The sequence below is a fragment of the Mobula hypostoma genome, chromosome 5, assembly GCF_963921235.1.
Source record: "Mobula hypostoma chromosome 5, sMobHyp1.1, whole genome shotgun sequence".
Classification (NCBI taxonomy): Eukaryota; Metazoa; Chordata; class Chondrichthyes; order Myliobatiformes; family Myliobatidae; genus Mobula; species Mobula hypostoma.
In genome coordinates, this window is record NC_086101.1 from 165,567,943 (window position 1) to 165,588,608 (window position 20,666).

Consider the following 20,666-nt stretch of genomic DNA (forward strand, 5'->3'; position numbering starts at 1 on the left):
AAAGCTTATGGTCTACTGTGAAACAGTGATCTCTACCCCCAAGCCCCCTCACATAGGCAGAATCAAGGTATATCATAGAGAAACATTAATAATACCCTCTATATAAAATTCTCTAAATTCATTGACTGGGTAAGAAAACAAATGCAGGTCTCCTTTCCCAGGCCAGCATTCCTAACACAGTCTTTGATTATTTTCGGCCAAATCCAGTGGGCATGCCAGATTCTATCACCATCTTTATTCTATCTTGCTATCTCTGGCACTGTGCACAATCATTTAACCATTTGAAATGTACATGACCCAGGCATCCGTACTTTTTGATACCCACTAATGCCTAGAACTTCATCGCACCACTGCTCTAAACATGCTAAATAATAATGTGGAGGAATAAACAGTTGACATTTCAGGCTGAAACCTTTCATCTCTTCATAAAGAGTCTATGCCTGGAACATTGGCTATTTATTCTTTTCCACAGATGTTGCCTGACATGCTGAGTTATTCCAACATTTTGTGTATTGCTCTAAATTTCCAGTATCTATAGAATCTTATGTAAATGATAACTGCATTTCAATCAAATGAATTAAAGGCAGAATACAATAGTAATTGGTTTATTATTGTCATATGTATTTAGATAGTGAAAAAACTTCACTTTAAATGCCATTTGTACAGAATTTCAAAATTCAAGTACTTCAATATAATACAAAGGGGAAAGCAATTACAAAATGCAGAATATATTTAAAGAGGAAGTTCAGTGCAGGCAGACAATATGGCGCAGGAGCAATGGTGGAGTAGACTGAGGGGCTGAGAGTTTATCTTCCTGTAGGTCGGAGGTTCCCAGATTTATTTCATAGATCTCTTCCACTAAACCAAGGGGTCCACTGTCCCCAGATTGGGAAGCCCTGCTGTAGATGAATGGACATGGTGAGCCGAGGATTGATGCACTTTCAGCAACACACATTGCCCCCTCACACACCCAGTCTGCCCGCTCCACCAACAGGCGCCACGCAAGGTCACTGTCCTAGCAGCCGCCAAAGTACTGTAGCTTGTAATGGTTCAGCACCACAAGCACTTCGAAGTCATTTACTTACGTAGCAGTTTTTGCACTGTTGCACCGTTGCACCATGTAGGAACAGAAAACACTCAAAGAAAAACTGCAGATTGTGCATTTGGGTGAGAAAAGAGTTTAAGGCAGTGTTTGGTTTAACTCTTTTAAACTATTTGACAGTTGGGTCCACAGCCACTATAAAACTTTTATATGAATCATTTTTACTTCTTTAATGGAAGATTGAAAAATTGGAGGATGTATTGGGAAGATTTAAGCACGGGGGTTCTGTGCAAGATAAATTGAGTAGTATTGGTAGTAGTAGTCTACCTTGCTAAATCATCAACATATCTTTGTGATTACCATGCACAAATCTGTAAACTATTACTTGTACAATGATAGAATGATATACCCACTTCTATTTATGATTGGCACTCTAATGCAGCACGTGTGAAGTTAACGATGATCTGAATGCTGCGGAAAATCCATTGATAAGGATATATGTCCTCAAGTTGATTGATGTTAGTGGGGCAGAAATGATTGTTCATCCTTCCAAATAAATCTTAAAATAATCCCAACTACTGACTACAAGGGTGAACAGTGACGATTTCTGCAGCAGATGGTAAAAGGGTAAAAGCTTGAGACATGAAATCAAAGTTCAAAATAAATTATCCAAGTTCGTAAACATCACCATATATGTACTACTGAAATTAGTTTTCCTGTGGGCATTCACAGTAAATACAAACAAATACAAAAGAATCAATGAATTTTTCTCTCCCCCTGCCAAAAAAAACCCTGCAGGCAACTCCTCACTTCATCATAAACAATAGATCCAAACGATGCTAGAATCTTAAGCAACACACAACACGCTGGAGGAACTCAGTAGGTCAGGCAGCATCTATAGGGGGAAACAGATAGTTGACCTTGTCCCAGTGCAAATCGCTCACCATTTCCCTCCATAGGTGCAGCCTGAGCTGCTGAGCTCCTCCTAGCCTGGGCTAGCACAGCACAGCTAGCTGAAGCACCACTTTACCAGCAGCTCCAGGCATCCTGTCAAATCACTGTGTTAGCACTGAAAACTACACATTACTCTCAATAGATCTTGGGATCCTACCTCTTACTCTGATTGTTTCTGCCTTTAGAAAATAAAATTACTAAATAAATTAGCCACAATCTTGGAAGAGAGTTTGCAATGGAAGGCACTAAAGAACTGCAACCCACTGGCCAGATACTAACAAAACGTAATTGTACACTGGCACAACAGGGATATAATTTTCTCTCAGCTTCTCATTTAAATCCAATCACACCTTATTAAACTACAGAATTTTTGCATTTATGTGGCATCTTTTGCAACCACTGGAGCTCTTGAAGTACTTTACAGACAATGAAGTATTTAAGTGTGGGTACTCAAGTACAATAAATATGCACAAGAATGACATTCAAAATCTAAATGTCTGGCTAATCTGTTCTTCATGATGTTGATCAATAGAGGCCCAGGGCACTGGAATAATTCTCCTGTGCTTCAAGAATAATGACCTGTGACGCTTTACTTTTGAAAAGATATACTTCCAACAGAGCCAGGGTCCCTTCCACTGCTGTATCAGCTTGGAGCTTTGAGCTCAAGCTTCCCGAGTGGGACTTACACTTGCAACCTTGTAATTCAAGGATGAGCCACTGAGCCAAAGCTAAGTGTTAAAATAATACACTGCAATTTTGGCACCATGCACAATGTTAATTTGTTGATTATCCAACACCCTCTGCCCTTTTTTTTGTAATCTCCATTCCTCTACCTCTCTATGTTCATTAGATGTCAATCAATATCACTACAAGCCAACTTGTACGCTCAGCTACCCCAGCCAGTTTCCAGAATAGTTCCTCCAATCCCCCAATTTTTCTCATCACACCCATTTTGGCAATACGACTAGTGCTTCAACCTTTCATCACAATCAATATTTGGTAGGGCCCTTGATTGTTTTCCCAATTTCTTGCACTTTTTCCCTCCCCATCGTCCATTGAAGAACTTGCCTGTACTTCCCATCCCAAAACCTGCACATTTAATCATGTTATGTCGCATTATTTACTTCCACCGTTCAGCATCCCAAAGGGAAGGGACAACCCCTTACCTAAGGCACTGCTTTTAGTCCCAGTTAACTCTGCTCAAGGATGCATTCTCTCAGCATGCACCATGAGAATCATATGTACTTCAACAAAGAGCAACACTAATCTTCATCCCCCAATAAAGGCTCACCTTCTCTTCATACATCTACCCCTTCAAGTTAAGAATCTAGTTTCTAGTACTAGCATACTTCTGCTTACTTTGGAAACTAAATTCATGTACATTATTCCAGACATGATCTTACCACTGTCTTATAAAGCTGCTTCAAACTCTGATAATGTCATCTCCCTTAAAATAAACACCATTTCTATCACTGTTCTTAATTATTTGCTATAAATATGCCAGCTTGGTTTCATATACAGCAACATTGTCATCCTTTATTTATAATTTGCATTCTCACTCTTCTTGCCAAGAAGGATGACCTCACATTTTCTCCTACAGTATTCCCCATCTGCCAGCACCTTACCCACTTACTTGACCTACCACTACTCCTTTCCAGGCTCTGCATCCACTTCTCAACTTGCTAAAACACCTAGCTTGATATCAGCAGCAAATTCGGCCACAGTACAGCCTCTTTCTTCACCCCTACTATAGATTACATATTAAAGCCACAACACTGATCTTTGTGATACTCCATTAGTTACAGATTGCCCATCCATAAATGACCCATTTACCCCAACTCTTGTTCTGCTCACCAGCCTATCCATTATGATTTAGTAATCCCAACCACACGTACTCTTTTCTTATGCATGTGGCATCTACTGGAAATCCAACATCTGCTGGGTCCCCTTTATCCACTATTGGCCACACACTCAAAGAACTCTAGCAAACTTAGTTGCTGCTGCATGCTCTGCTTTTCCTATGTATCAAGGTATTCCGTTCCACTTCCATTCAGTTCTGCCTTTACATGCAGTAAAAGCAGTCCAGTCACTTGGCAGCTTTCTGTATTTCAGGTTTCTGGCACACACCCAAATTTCTACTGTAAAAACATGTAACGGCCAAATTCATATCTTGATCAGTTATGTGTTCCTCCAATTTCTCAAAATTTCAAACTATCAAGTGCCTTCAAACTTGAGAATTCCATTCCACTTTTTAAACTGTGAAAATCTTGGCTTCAAATTCCTTACCCTTGACTGGAAACTTTAACCCTGCCATCAATAAATTTAGCTACTTATGACAATTTTCAGCTTTAGATTTTTTTTCCTCCTAAAACTAGTAGTAATTCTCGATTTATCCCAGTTCTCAATACACTAATGCACAGGCTTTGACTTTTCATCTTCATACTCAAGATCTCTGAATTTAGTGGCACTTTTTATTTCTCCATGTAGGGGAAGTAGTTTGTCATTTCTTCAGATTAGCCCATGTCCCCTTTCATTTCATTAACCCAAACAATTGAACTGTGGATTAGTTTGAAACTTTTGGCCAGATGTAGTCTATGCCATCAATTTATAAATTGACACCACAGTTTGCTTTGCTATTACTGAACCCACCATTTTGAATCTACTGAAATTAATAATGAAAACCTGCAGATTACCTGCAATCCCAAATAACCACAGTTTGTTTCTAGTACAAAATCCTTCCACACATTCCCCCACCTAAAATTTGGACCTCCCTTCTGTGGTCAAAGTTCAAACTTCATATACCGCTTTCAGATCCCAAACACTAACAAAGTGTCATCTTCTCATTGTCCTATCTTTAACAACTAAATTCAAATAACCAATTATATAGTTGAAAACATTCTGCCAATAGAGCAATTCAATTATCAAAATGCCACAATTTGGACAAACTACATTTTACTGTACACTTTCTCCTTTTATCTGACTTTAACCTGCCTTGTCAGGTTAATTTGTGTTCCTTCTATCTTTCACATCCTTCCAGAAGTCATCGCTAGCAGTGTTGAGATAATAACCCCCTGAATTAACATTGTCAGACCAAACATTCCATATAGATGTCAGATACCAGTCTCCTTGACAGGCCCTATACTCCCAGATCAATCTTAATAAATACAAGGAGCATGTTGTAAGTATTTCTTAAAAGTGCTGATGTGTACATCACAAGCCAAAGTCACCACTCTCCATCAGGCAGTGGCTCGCTTTGGTAAGCTCTCTATCCCCCTAACCAACAGATGCAGATACTGGTAGGCAATGAAGGGAGAGAACCTCTCATTTGGAGGCATTACCTTGCATGTAGTTCTATAATTACAAAGTCCAGATTTGGAGAAAACCTAAGTCTAGGGTAGTAACCAGCTTCAAATGGAGTGATTGCTAATAATGATAGTGATATGGATGGCTGAGCTTCTCTGTTCTTAGCATTTTATCAACAGTATGAAAAATTTCTTCAAACATCCCAACTTTTAGAAAAACTTGATCTTTTTCAATCAGAAACTGCCTATACTTTTTTAAAAAATGTGTAATGTGCACATAAAATTAAGTTCTTAAACAAATTCTGGATTAAAACCTGTATTAAATTCCAAATAATTATGTAGTGATCATTTTTGAATAGTAATATCCTTCAATTACTTTGCTCCGACCCTCCTCTAACAGAGTTAACTTCTTGAAGTAGGGATAAATGTACAATTTATTTTGGTCTTTAAAATGCACACTGGCTGGTTGATAAGATGAAATGTCTACGTTCACTGAGAAAAACAAGATCAAAACTTTTCAGTTTCATTTACTCACTTTATTAAAGCATTATTACTTTTTATTTAACCATGTAAAATACATGGTCAGTTAACAAATTATCCATATCCAGCATCACTACTTCATAAGCATCCACGTGAATAGGTTGCCAGGGAGAGACCAAGGAGAATCCTATACACAACTCCTTAATAACAGGCACTGCTTAACTGATTTTCCACTGGTCTAGAATAGAGTAGCTACATTTGTAAATGAAAGTTAACCTTTGATGTGAAAACCCCTTCTTACATTCAATTTCAAATCAAACTGAAACATGAAAAAGGATCTTGTGCTGTCCCGGCATATATGATGAATAAACTCTCCTCAGGCTTCCAGCCCAGTAAAGGTATCGTTTATAACCAACTTTTTGATGACAAACTCTGCCATCTTCAGGGATGATGCCTGGGTATGTCTAGTCCAGTAGTATTTATACCCCCATGGTCCGTCTCTCCTGATTGGGTAGTCCTCATCCAATCAGGTTTCTGTTCTCTCACCTTGTTTACAATTGAATTCCAGTTCTTACTTAGAGTGAGACCTTTGTCTTCGTTAAAATTCTTTTCCTCTAGTTTTCGTTTCAATGGCTGCCTTTACCAAATGTTCCCAAAAGCTATTGGCACGGCACAGTAATTGTCTGCCAAAGTCAATCCTATGGCTATTATGAATGCAGAGTTCTGCTGCTGCCAATTTCTCCGGATAACCTAAAGGAATACACCTGTGCTCATTGATGTGGGTTTCTACTGGGCACCCCATCTGGCCGACATACACCGCTTCGTATTCACAGGGATTTCTGTAAACACCACCAGACCAGAGTCCCAAGTCATCTCTGACCCGCATGAACTGTGATTTGAGCTTCTGTACAGGATTGTGGACAGTATTAATCCAGTATTTCTTCAGGATCCTGGCAATCCTTCCAGAAACTGTGGCAATGTAGGGGAGACAGGTGGTAGCAATAGGTTCCTCCTCGTTAAGTTTCCAAGTTTTTCTGTCAACCATTTTAAAGGCCACATTAATTTCCTTCGCTTTGTAGCCATTCTGTAGGTATATTGTGCATAATTGTCTTATTTCCTTGGGGAGACTCTCCTGGTCTGAAATAGTTTTTGCATGGTTAATCGAAGTAGAAAGACTTCGATGGTACAAATCTACTGTGCTGCACCAATGGCTTTTTGAATGCCTGTTAAAGGAAGCCATTGAAATAAAACCAGAGGTAAGTAATTTTAACAAAGATGAAGGTCTTGCTCTAAGAACTGGAATTCAACTGTAAACAATGTGAGAGCAGAACCCTGATTGGATGAGGACTAACCAATCAGGAGAGACAGACTATGGGAGTATAAATACCACCAGACTAGATATACCCAGGCATCATCCCTGAAGAAGATGGCAGGGTTTGTCATCGAGAAGTCTTAAATTGATAGTTATACCCGGCTGGAAGCCTGAGAAGAGTTAAAACATGATGATTTAAGAAATTCACTTCCATAATTCTTTCAAATTAAATTTACCAATTTCACCCGTATTCAAAAGTCTTCTAAAACAGGGTAAACTATATTAGATGCATCAAAACCACATCCCACTAGCAGTGCAGATCACAATCTAGAGCTTAAGTCTTTGCTAATTTGCCCTATTAAGAACAAGCAAAAATAAGCCAAACTAAGAGGTGCCACAGTCGCAAAGAGCTTAGCGCGGCGCTATTACAGCTCAGTGTTCTGGATTTCAGGGTTCATTTCTGGCACCATTCTACAAAGAGTCCTCCCTGTGGAATGCTGTATCACTAAATAAATCAATCTTGTGCCTCAGTTCCACTGCTTTCGAGACAGATACCTTTCAGAAACCCTGTGGCCTGAAGTCTGCTGATCCCAGGTCTAAATAGTTTCAATGACTATTTTTTTGACTATTTTCAACTATATGGTGAAAGAAAATAAAACATTTAAAAATCAATGTAAATGAATTTCTTCTCACCTGAATTGCTTTCTGCAGCCTAGAAATATGTTCTCTAGGTCTAAAATATTGCACACTAAAAACAGCCATATTGTTGATTCATCTCAGCATCACCTAAATCCCCTCATTCCACTCAACACTAGTAGTGCACAAAGCAATTCCATCTTATTCACTTGCTCTTAAAGGGCAATCCACTCATCTCAATCCTATTGAATCTTTTCTTCACTAAGTACAAGCCTTTTAATGTACAAACAAAGCCTTGCTCAAGCTTATCAAAATTTTCTTACTGAAAGGCCAGCATACCATTTGCCTGATTAAGAGACACACAGCACAAAACTGGCCATGTCACAGTGATGTCACTGACCATCACCTCATTATATTAATCCTACACTTGTCCTATTATTGTCATCCTCACATTCCCACCACTTCTCCCCTCCCTGAATTCCGCCACTCATCCACATGTTGAAGGCAATTTACATTAGCTGAGTAACCAGCACACCTTGAGGAAATCAGGGGAAACCAGAGTACCCAGAGAGAATCCACCGGGGGAATATACAAAATCTACACACAAATCTCAAGGCACAAGAAGTCTGGAGCTATGAAGCAGAAGCTCGGCCAACACTGCCACTATACTTTTAGTTTTTTAGTAAACTAGCATATTTACTTTCATTGCTTCATGAACCACCACAAAGATCCATCTACACATTGTTTTTTAGCTTTCATACTGAAGTGCATTACCTCATTTTTCCACTTAATACTCTATTTCTAACCTATTGGCTAATCAGTAATTCAGACTACGTCACCTCGAGTCATATGAAGGGAAAAGAATCTTCCCAAATAACCAACTTTTGTCTTTTCATTTAAGTGATTAATTTAAACTGACAATAGCCAAGGGCTTGGTATCAACTCTTGCAGAACACCATGCTATTCTGAAAACAATCCATTTAAACTCATCTACCTTTGTTTGGGGATAACATCTTAACCCCCTCCCACCTTAACCCATTATGTAATTTATCCTAATCACCCATTTGATACAAGATACTATGACATTTGTAAGTCAATTTTCAAAATTATATCCTCAAATACTATTAGATCTGACAAGCAGTACTTGTCTCTTCCGATAACAATTCTGAATGCCCAGTCATTGATTTTACCTCTTTCCTCTGCTATTACGTTTAGAATAATGGATTCCAGCATTTAGCTGAACAAAGTTAGCAGGATAACTGAATCCGTTTCCTACTTTTTCTCTCCCTCCTTTCTGAAATAGTTTGATTTCCCTAAGAACAGGAATATAACACATTTTAAATGCTTGCACAAAGAATACATTGTGGGCCAAAAGGCCTGTACTGTGCTGTACTATTCTATGTTCTAAGAATACAACCAATTAGTGATTAAATAGGTGATGTCAGCAGGTCAATTCCAACAAGAGAATAGTGCAAAGTTCAAAGGAACTTAAATGTCATGAACTAGACGGTGAATAGCTGGCTCTGAGTGACTATGCTTGGGTCAGAATGAAGGAGAGAAATGAGACAGACAGCCATAGACAAAAAAATAAAAATAGGAAGGGAACAGGGATAAAAGAAAGGTCTCATGATTGGAAGTTTAGAGGAAGGTCACCTACTTTGCCTCATCCTCTAATTTTTAAAATTTAGACTCTCCTGATCCACTTACTCTCATACAAGAAACCTGTTTAGTGAATCTGCACTGCACTCCCCCGACTGTACCCAGACCTTCAGAGTGGTGTCATTAAGGCTTTGTATAATTGCAGAAAGACACCATTACTACCTTTGCTCAAATTCTCGGGCCATGAAAGCCAAAATTTACCCTTTCAATTGCTTGTTTCACTCATGAGTTTTTATTTGCATACAAAGACATCCATATCCATTTGAACAACATTTTCTATTCTCTCATTTTTTAAAATAACCCACTTTTCTGACTGAACTACATGACCTCATCACTCGTATAGTCAATTTCTAATGCTCTTGTCCACTCACGTAGCTTGTCCATATCCCCCACCCAACCTAAAAACAATTTTACAGGCTCTTCTCTACTCTCACTCCCATCTACTTCTGTATCAGCAGCAAACTTGGAAACATGACATTTTTAGGCCAAGTGGTTGATAAAAACTGAATAGCTGGGGTCCACAATTTGCTTTGACTGCTAAGCAATTCTCATTCAATATCAATACATAACCCCAATTTGCAAAGGCAAGCACCAATCTCCTGTGGGGAACTATCAGAATCCACTAGTTTTCTCTCATCCATTTGTTGGTAACATTCCCAATAGACTCCAATAATCAAACACGATTTCCCTTTCATAATGTATGCTTATTCTAATCAATCCTACTGGACTTTGTGCAGCTGTGTTATTACATCCTTCTTACCTTCAATAGGTCCCTTAATACAAGAAATACAGGATCTATTGAGAAATAGATGGAATTGGAAGTTTGTGTAAAGCTGGAGATGTTGGTTCCCAATATGTTCATTTATGTTGCATGTTTAAAGAAACTGTGATATATACAATAGAAGCAGGAGTAGGCCATTCGGCCCTTTGAGCCAGCACCCCCATTGATCATGGCTGATCATCCACAATCTGTACCCTGTTCCTGCCTTCTCCTTATATCCCTTGACTCCGCTATCATTAAGAGCTCTAACTCTTTCTTGAAAGCATCCAGAGAATTGGCCTCCACTGCCTTCTGAGGCAGAGCACTCCACAGATCCACAACTCTCTGGATGAAAAAGTTTTTCCTCAGCTCCGTTCTAAATGGCCTACCCCTTACTCTCAAATTGTGGCCTCTGGTCCTGCACTCCCTCAACATCGGAAACATGTTTCCTGCCTCTAGCGTGTCCAATCTCTTAATAATCTTATATGTTTCAATCAGATCCCCTCTCATCCTTCTAAATCCCAGTCGCTCCAATCTTTCAACATATGACAGCCCCGCCATCCCGGGAATTAACCTTGTGAACCTCCGCTGCACTCCCTCAATAGCAAGAACGTCCTTCCTCAAATTTGGAGATAAATGTCTGCACTGGCAGAATAGCAGAGTTAAGAAAAGGTGGCTAACCCAAATATTAAGTATGTAGTCATTGTGATGGTTAGGATATAGAAACTGAAACTCAGCCCAGAAAAACAATGTTCATACATACTGTTCATGCCCCTTTGGGTGGTGAATTTAATGGAGTTGCTGCTGGAGGCAAGGGAATTACAGCAGTTTCTCAGCATTCAGTTGCAGGATGTTTTGGCCTATCCAATGCCAGATGTGAAGCAATTTAACAGCATAGGAGGAAGAGGGAAGTATGTACAAGGAGATACAGCCACCCCATTCCCAAGTCACAAATTACCTTGAATTATATCACTCTTCCTTCACTGTTATGTTGCCCAGATCTTTCTACTCACTGGTGGTGCTTCACTAAACTTTAAGTGGTGGGTCACCACCTCAATCAGAATGAAGAAATCTCATCATAAGGCAGTAAAAATTATCTGTCATCAGTTTCACCCTAGTATTCTCCCCAAGTTTAATAAACTCCACTATATAATGCCACTTCTAATACAGAACAGATCAAGGAAAAAAAAAAGCATTCCACACTACAGGATGTTTGCAAACGTTTATTGAAATAAAACAAAATAAAGCTGCCCAAAAATGTGGAATCTACTATACCATTGGCAAACTCCAGTCAGTTGATTTCACATCTTAAAAGGCTCTCCCACTGGAGAGATTTTCTTTTTTACCCCTGCATCAACTGGATTCAAATACAAAGACCAAATTATTCTTAAACTCTTGGGTCTTTCTAAATTAAAGCTCTCACTCTTTAAAAACAAACTTCTACAGCCTCTAGCTCTGTTCTATGTCAATGCCAAGGCACAATAACCAACTTAGCTGAGAGGTTAGACTAGCCAAAAGACATGGAAAAACACATTTCCCATTTATCTGCTTTTAAGCCTTTTTAAGATTGTTTCTATTTAAAATAGCAAAAAAATATCATAGATAACAAAATAGTGTTAAACAAATTCATTTTGTAGATTAACAATGGATCAGGTTATTTTTTAACATTATCTAAACACATTAATTACTTAACATTAAAAAAATCAGTTTATGTCAGTATTACATTTTTTTTAAAAAAATCCTTAAAATGCAACTTGATTGCCAAATTCAACCACCCAGTTTTGGCATCTTTACTGTCCAGTTCATTTGTTCCAAGACACTGCATCTTCATGGGCAAACAGACATCGTCCAATGTAACAATTATTCTTCCTGGTTTCAGACATTTTTATTTGCAAAAAGGCAAAACTTTCTTCTGTGTATGCTGAAGCACTTCCACATTTAAGCTCATTTCTTCATGTAGCATTCTTCATGTCAGTCATATTAATTCTTCATCCATGCAAATCTCCAAAACCTCAGTGGAAATTGTATGAATTGCTAAAAGGTTGCTGATTTTTAGCAACATTTCCAAGAATTACTGCACATCCTCCTGGTACTTGTAATACCACAACTGCAAACGTGGCTCTTTGACTTAAAATTAATTGAAAGTTGCTGTAATTTTCTTACAGGAGACTCTTTTCCAAGTCTGAATTTTTTTTAAAAGCAGAAGCATTTTAGTAAAGGTGTGCTCATTTATCAAAGGCTTGAGAAAAGGTGCACCAATTTCTTGTATATTGTATCTTTTTTTATTGCTGAATATACGCAGAAATCATATAATTTGCCATTTATGGCTGTTTTAGCAACCAATTTCTTTGCAAAATGAAATCAATGTCAGCAATTCTTCTGTTCTCTACTTTTGAGCATTGCTAGAGTATGTCCAACTTTTATGCAAATTCAAGATCAACGCTTAGCAACAACTTCAATGTTAGCACTTAAACAGGTTCATTGTTAAAAACAGTCCATGACTTTTAAACTAGTGTGTTTCAATGAGTTAGCTAATGAACTCAAAAACAAACTTCAAATTTGCCATTGTACTGAAAGGCAATTTTATATTCATGATCTTTTAAATGGTCTCTACACTTGGACTAAAACAACTTCCACATAATTCTGCCCATGTAGAGCTGGACCAAAGTTAAAGGAGTACAAGATTTCTTAAAGTTTGAGTTAGCCAAGCACATACTCTTAACAGCTTACAACATTACAAATCAAACAGAGCTTTCAAGATTTTTATCCAGAATATTAAATATCAGACTTGGTATAGAAATGAAACAAAATGTGATACCAATGATTACCATAAAATCTGTATTTTGTGCTTACTGTGTTCTAGTTTGACCCCAAATACAGAGTAAATGACAGAAATAGATCCCAATTTCAAATAACATGCCTATATTATTACTTTCCAGAAACTTGAATTATCATTGATCCGGTGTTTGGGAGATGCTTGGTTACAAAGGCAGCACTTTCTCAACATTTGACAACTACGATGATTTACAGAATTTTTAAAAATAAAGATTTCCACAGGTATTTAATCGGACCAAAGTAATTATTTAAGTGATAGATTTAAAAGTCCAGTTGTCTGAACTTGGCAAGCTCAAACAATCAGCATCTCCCAAACAGAGCCCCCAGAACACATGATTCATTTGCACCTCTGAGATTTCCTTCCCCGATTGCAAGAATCTATAGATATAACCCATATATTGAATATAACAGCCAACAAAACACTATTTGGAATAAGGATGCTGGTCTACTTTTAAATCAAAGCACTAAGAAACAAATGTTTTCTTTAGAAAAAGTAAAAAAAGAGGAATGCTCTTTAAATGTTCAATGGAGCACTGTGACTCTCCTCTAAAATTAAATGTAGGTCACTTTATTCAAGTGCAGAGTTGCCAGCAGGCATCTCAGATGGGCCAGGATCCTCAATTATTATTAAATAGCAGTGCTGGTTTGTTAAGCTATGGGTTGCTGTCACACCTTACATAGTATTTAAGAATCTTGGAAAGATTACTGGAGACTAAAATTTAGCTTTCCACTCCTTTAAACAAGCAACACTGGCCATGGATTTAACAATGATTATCCATGTTCTACTCCAAAGGTAGTGACTCTTTAGTGACTGTACTCTGAGCACCTTTTAGATTCTGCACAAAATTCACAAAGCATTTGGACAAGATCGTCACCCACCATAGAATAATTTTTGAAGCATCTATTGATGACCAATAGTATAACAAAATTTTACTCACTTTATGAAGTCATTTCACTACCAAGGGTGGAAAAATTCTTAATTTACACTGTTCCATTAATTCTAGCTTTAAACAAAAAGTTGAAATATTGTTTATTATGGTCTTAATAACAGCAAACAGGTGAATAGGTCAACTATAAACTAGCTTTCATTTGATCAGTTTGGAGATATAGGCCATCTGCTATTCCAAAGTTTAAGCTGTGATTGGAAATACCAACCTAATCTCTTTGGAGTATATGCTACTTTAAGTGCTTTTAATGTAAGCATACAAAGCCTTAGTAAAGCATAGTACATCTTGGAAAATGTGTTAACCGCATACTGAGCCAGCTGTGGCAGTACGAGAGGTGATTGATAAGTTTGTGGCCTAAGGTAGGAGGAGTCAATTTTAGAAAACCTAGCACATTTATTTTCAACATAGTCCCCTCCTACATTTACACACCTAGTCCAGCAGTCATGGAGCATACAGATCCCTTCTTTGTAGAAGTCAGCGTCTTGGACCTCCAGAAAGCAGTTCACAGCAAGAGTCATTGATAAGTTTGTGGCCTAAGGTAGAAGGAGATGAGTTATACAGCTCTCGTTACATGCAGATGTAGTTCAACTCTTTGAGTGATTATGCAGAAAGTTTGAAGTTAATAACTCATCTCCTTCTACCTTAGGCCACAAACTTATCAATCACCCTGGCTGTGGAGCACTTTCTGGAAGTCCAAGACACCGATTTCTACAAAGAAGGGACCTGTATGCTCCACGACCGCTGGACTAAGTGTGTAAATGCAGGAGGGGTCTATGTTGAAAAATAAATGTGCTAGATTTTCTAAAATCGACTCCTCCTACCTTAGGTCACGAACTTATCAATCACCCCTCGTATATTCTTGTAAATCAGTACTATTTAATGATAAAATTTATGCAAACATTTTTATCTACATTTGTAGAATCAACCACCTTTGACCTTATCCTCCTCCCAGAATCAGTCTTCCTGAACTGAAAAGCACCATCTGGTTGGAATGTTCATACAGTATCAGAAGGCACTATAGATTGTCCAGAAATTTTATAAAATTGCAGAAAATTCTACAATCAAAGTTGTGTGCATTTCTGACTAGAAGATGAAATAGTAACAAAGATCAGGATCTAAAGAGGAGTTACACATGAATGACCAAGAAATCTGAATGACGGGGGTCCAGCTGCAACATTTACCTGTAACTGTTGTGACAGCGTGTCCCTCTGTGTCTCCAGTTCCCTAGCTCCTTCAATATCCTTCTTTAGCCGCTCAATTTCCTACGCAAAAAGATGCTGGCATCAGTGATCATATTACAACTGGATAACCAAGAGATCATTCAGTTACATGCACCATTAATACATAAAAGGCTCTGTATATAGAGGGACATGTCTTCCTCATTTCTGCAAGAATCAAATTTTCTAGAATTAGATAATGGAATGAATTAACTAAAAACAATATTTAGTAACCATTCAGTGTTATTGACAAATGAAAACCCTCAATTACAATTGTCATATTACAAATGATAATCAAATCATATTTAGCTGATAATGTTCTAATTCAGAGGTAAGAATGCTATCAAGTTTAGCCTGCTTTAATTTAGATGGAATCTCAACCTTTTCAATAGCAAATATTTAAAGAGTGCCAAATTATTTGGTTGCCATTGCTTGTAAAAGACAAACGCATTTCTTCCTGCTCAGTGGATATTAAGGGCCCTGGCTCCTCAAGAATCAGGAGAGAATTCCTCCAACATTGTGGTTAAGTTTTCCTCAATGAGCATCAAAATTATATTCACCAAGAACTTGTAAGTAGTTTGTAAATTGGCTACATGACAACAATTGTACTTAAAACTTAAATGGTATACACCATGCAATGCCTTAGGGCTTTCTGTTGAATGTGTAAAACTCAAAGCAAACAAAATCTCTTTAATCCCACTGAATTGTAATTTTAGATGAGATTAAGCCATTGAAACTAATTTTAAACCTGGTATGAAACAAAAAAATTACAAAATAAACCATTTTGCTCAAATCAGTACATAATCGAGTGATTAGTGTATTCCTATCATGTTCATTAAGATAGAATAAAAACTTCCTAAAAATCCAATGTCTTCAAGTTAAAAAGCAATTCTTAGATAAATAAAGTTATTTGATTTATAGGACAAGGGAAGAGGAAGGGGAAGAAATAATTTCAAAAGCAAAGTTTAGTAAGTCAATCTGCAAATGTATTAATGAAAATACCAAAAATGAAACAGCACCCCAATAATAGTAATTTCTTAAAGAACAAACAAAATAGTTGAGGTAGACAGTTACTTTACATCAGCGCATGCTAAACAGAAAGATAGCTGAGAAAAGTACATTCTGGAAGGGTCATAGAGTGAGATAAGCAATAGTTAAAAGGGTATTTAGAAAAGTCAGTACATCTAAAATGAAGTCTCACAATATGTATTGGGAGTGTGGAAATTAAAGCAGCATTTCATAAATCCAGTAACTGCAGATGAGAACTGATCAGTGTCAATACAGAACTATTTTTTAAATTGAAGAGTTACTACTGGTATAGATTGTAGCAAGGAAAATGTTCAGGATAAGATAATGACCTCAAAATAAACTTAATTAGATGGGACTGACGTGCAAAGTAATAACCGTGCTTCAACAATTTAAATTTTGAGGATCCAACAGGTATGACAGAAAGAGAGAAGCATATGGAACTGTGGGAAAGCCATTATGTTGATATGTTTCAGAAGATGAAATCAAGCTTGAGGGCAGAAGAAATAAATGAATAGCGTGAAAATTGAGAAGTTAATAACAGTTACTGCTAAATGGTTATATGTAAGTAGCGTCAGTTCTGCAGTATTTTTATTGTCCCAAATACACCAACAAAATGCAAAGCTTATTAATTTCTCAAAAAGACGAGGGAAATTGTAACATTACTTACAAGAAAGAATTGAGTTTAAAAGTGGTAGGTGGAATTCAATTTTTTTTATATAAATGGGATGCATTTTGGAGAAAAAAACTAGACCGAATCCAACTGGTCAGTACTGTGAATTAGAATATGTGGAAATACATCTTCATAAAATACTGAAATGTAATCTTCACTCCAGTAAGACTACATTTTCTTGTAAAGGGGCAGAATTTTCTAACAACTTGAACCAATGATACCTAGTTATGGTGCAGATATGCCCTGAAATTAAGGACATAGGCAATTGCTTATACCATACTTATCTTATTTGTGCCTTTTATTGTTTAACATACTTGTTAGGTCACCCATCAGCACATGATACTCCAGAGAAAAAAAATTCAAGTTTGTCCAAACTTTCCTTATAGTTAATAATCCAATCCAGGCAACATCCCAGTGTACCCCTTCTGCACCCTCTCCAAAGCCTCCGCATCCTTTCTACTGTGGCAAACAGAACTGCACACAATACTCCAAATGTGATTTAACAAAAACTTTATACAGCTACAACATGACTTCCCCATTTTTACACTCAAAGCCCTAACCAATGAAGGCAAGCATCCCATATGCATCATTTGTGTAGAGTGCTGCTGAGACCACATCTGAAAGGATGTGATTACACTGAAAATGATGCAGAAAAGGTTCACAAGGATATTGCCAAGAAGGGAGGATAGGAGTTATGAAGAGATATATAGGCAGGGCTGTTTTCGTTGAAGCAAAGGAAGCTGAGGGATGACCTGTAGATGGTTTATGAAATCGAAAGGTGGACAGTCACAGTCTTTTCCTCCAGAGTTAGGAGAGTCTAAAACTAGAGGTTTAAGGTGAGAGGGGTAAGATTCAAAAAAGACATGAAGGGCAAGTTATTCACTACAGGGGGCACATCTGAAATAACTGCCAGATGAAGTGGCACAATTACAACTTCTGAAAGGCATTTGTACAGGTTCACGGACAGGAAAGGTTTAGAGGGTATGGGTCAAATGTAGGAAAATGGGATTAGCTCACGAAGGCTGCTTGGGTTGGCCTGATGGACACATTTCCATGCTTAACAACTATGACATGTCGCCACTTTCAAGGAGCTGTAACTTGCACCCCACGACCCCTCTGTACATCACTATTCCCAAGGATCCTGCCATCTACTGTATACTTTCCCCTTGATTTGTTCCCTCAATACACAACACCTGAACATCCAGATTCAACTTCACCTGATATTTTATCATCCAAATTTACAGCTGATCCAACTCCAATTTTTGTGTCATTTGGATCCAGCTGGATTCTGTCCAAGAAAATATTCAATGCAATTTCCATCCTAAATCCTAACAAAAGATACACACCCACTGTTTGTACTTTCAAATTCAATGCTCATTAACTTTAAAGCGATCATAAAAGCAGGAGACTGAGCAGCATAAAGATATAATCACTATGCAGCTTTTCATTCCCAAACTTAACTAGTTTCAATCTACACTGAGTAAGCAAGCACAATAGAGTGTAATCAATCATGGGCACTACCTGAATGCCAGTACATTTACTTGACAAACAACACACAAGTCAATAATTTAAGCTATCTGTTCCATTCAGTATCTAAAATACTGTATGGACATTAGCTAGTTGCTATGCTCACAGCAGTACAGCCCATGTTTCTCATTATGCCACTTATTCAGAGACAATGGTCTAATTTGTAGTTTTTGCCACCAAAAATAAAATCACCATTATAACAAATTCTTCATTTATAGAAGGCAAACTTTTGAGTTAGAGCATGGAAGAGCCTCGAGATAGGGCTGTGTAGGTAATTACCATCGCTTCAGTTAGAATAACGAAGTTTTGGAGTCATATTGAGTGCTGCTATATAAAACTGATATACAAATATACAATATTTGTATATCAAATATAATGGTAACCAATTCATGCAGTCCTCCACAGGAAGGCAGATTATAGAACTACCTGATACAAGTTTTTATATTATAAATAGTTTTACCATGGTAGATTCCACATAATTTACCGAAGTTGAAGGGTGCAGTATTAGCCAATTTCAGAACAAAATTAAATAAGCAAATAAATTTATAACAGAATGTAGGAGATGCATCAAAAAGTGAATTCACCATCATGCCAATCTAGCCAAAACAAGACTAAATAGAGGAGGATGAAGGAAAAGACATTGAGAGAATATAGGAAGTTGTTGGGTAAATATGATTAGAACCATTTGCTTGCATTATGAGCAACACCAAAATGGGCTGGTTTAGGTGAACAGCCGATGTCCAGGATGTAACATTTAGGTATTTCTTTAAGTCAGATACTGAATCAAAGAAATCTAAGAGTACAAAATCATTGTTCCAATCCAAAATTTAATACTGCAATTGCACAGGAGTAAAAATTTAATCCAAAAGTAATAGAAGAGCAGGCTCGATGGACAGAATGACAATTCTGTTCCTATGTCTATGGTCTAATAGAACAATGATTTACACCATACTGAAAAACTGGGAACTGCACTTCATCAAAATAGTTGCATTGAAATCTACACAAACTCAATAGACCAGGTCTACTGTTCAGAAAGGTTTCAATTATAATTGTACATTATATTCAAATAGATTGAGCTCTTACCTCCTCTTTGTCTTTCATTTGTGCCTCTAGTTCTTCTATTGTTCTGTTCAATTCAGTTTTATGTGTCTTGAGTACATTTGCCTGCCCACTTAGACATTCAAGTTCAGAAACCTGAATTTAGAAAGACATCAAATGACTAGACTCAAACACATTTACCCAACTCAAAAGTTTGAACTCAGAGCATAATGAATCCCCAGATAAAAATTTCATGGACTATATGCATTAACAAGATTATTTCTACAATTCCTGTACAAGATCCTCACATTTGAGGCAAATGGAAAAAATTAACTTTATGGACTACACGGTCTAATTAATAGCATTGAAGTTGAAGGGAAATACAAGCTTAAAGGAACTGCTTTGGTAGAATTTCGGTAGTATAAAGGAAATTATTTTGCCTTACCATAAAGCACAAATATAAGCTTAATGAAAAAATACTTTTTAACATAAAACAGGTTTCTCCTCCCATTGGCCACTTTTTGCTATTACTTAACACATAAGATTGAGCACTACCATCTCCCCTTGACTAGCAATCATACTACATAAAGATTGAGCATGTCAAAGTAGGTCATCAACATAAGGAATTACAGGTGGAAAAATGTTCAAGTGCAATTAAGATTACAAATCCAAAACATTAAAGACTTCTGATAAATTTATTACCGAAAAATTAAAACATTTGTAACATTGGGTGTATAGAACAGGGCAATTCTGACCCATGTAGAAAGTGAACTGCCCATCTTACAGTAAAAAACCGTACAAACATAAATAAGAATATAAAATCATAAACATATCATAACCATGTGTCTGTCTCAAACCTTATGCTTCAATTCTTAAAACAGTAAGTATATAGTTATGAATTCTCCAGCTCAACTTACCCTTTTCATATTGTATTCTACTATTTCTAGCAGGGTATGCAAACACAAGAACCCAAAGGTTAGCCAACATGCTCTCTCATTCATTTCGGCGGACAAGATTTTGACACAAGGGGGCAGACTGACTAAACAGTAAAAGTGGATATTCAAGCCACTCAAACCCACATGAATTCTTGCCAATAACAATTGCAAACTCTGATGCGACTTAGCTAGACTCTCAATCAGCTGATGGTACATAAACGTTATTAAATTTTAAATTCCTGCTCTAGATTGTACTTCACTGACAATTTTAGAAAAGCTAAGAAACAAGTTCAGTGATGGTAGTGCAACATGAAGTAATTACC

General features: G+C 37.3%; 1 protein-coding gene across 6 annotated transcripts in view; it reads right to left on the reverse strand.

Moving 5' to 3' along the window:
- LOC134347141 (homer protein homolog 1-like) overlaps positions 1-20,666 on the reverse strand; it is a 102,921-nt gene that overhangs the window by 41,264 nt on the left and 40,991 nt on the right. For 5 of the 6 annotated variants that reach the window (XM_063049326.1, XM_063049328.1, XM_063049327.1 and 2 more), the window contains exons 7-8: positions 19,454-19,564; positions 15,109-15,189 (exon numbers count right to left, since the gene is read on the reverse strand). In XM_063049326.1, the coding sequence (XP_062905396.1) occupies positions 15,109-15,189; positions 19,454-19,564 (192 nt within the window). Of the gene's footprint in view, positions 1-13,918; positions 13,985-15,108; positions 15,190-19,453; positions 19,565-20,666 lie in introns of all 6 variants that reach the window. The other variant, XM_063049325.1, reaches the window with a different exon arrangement.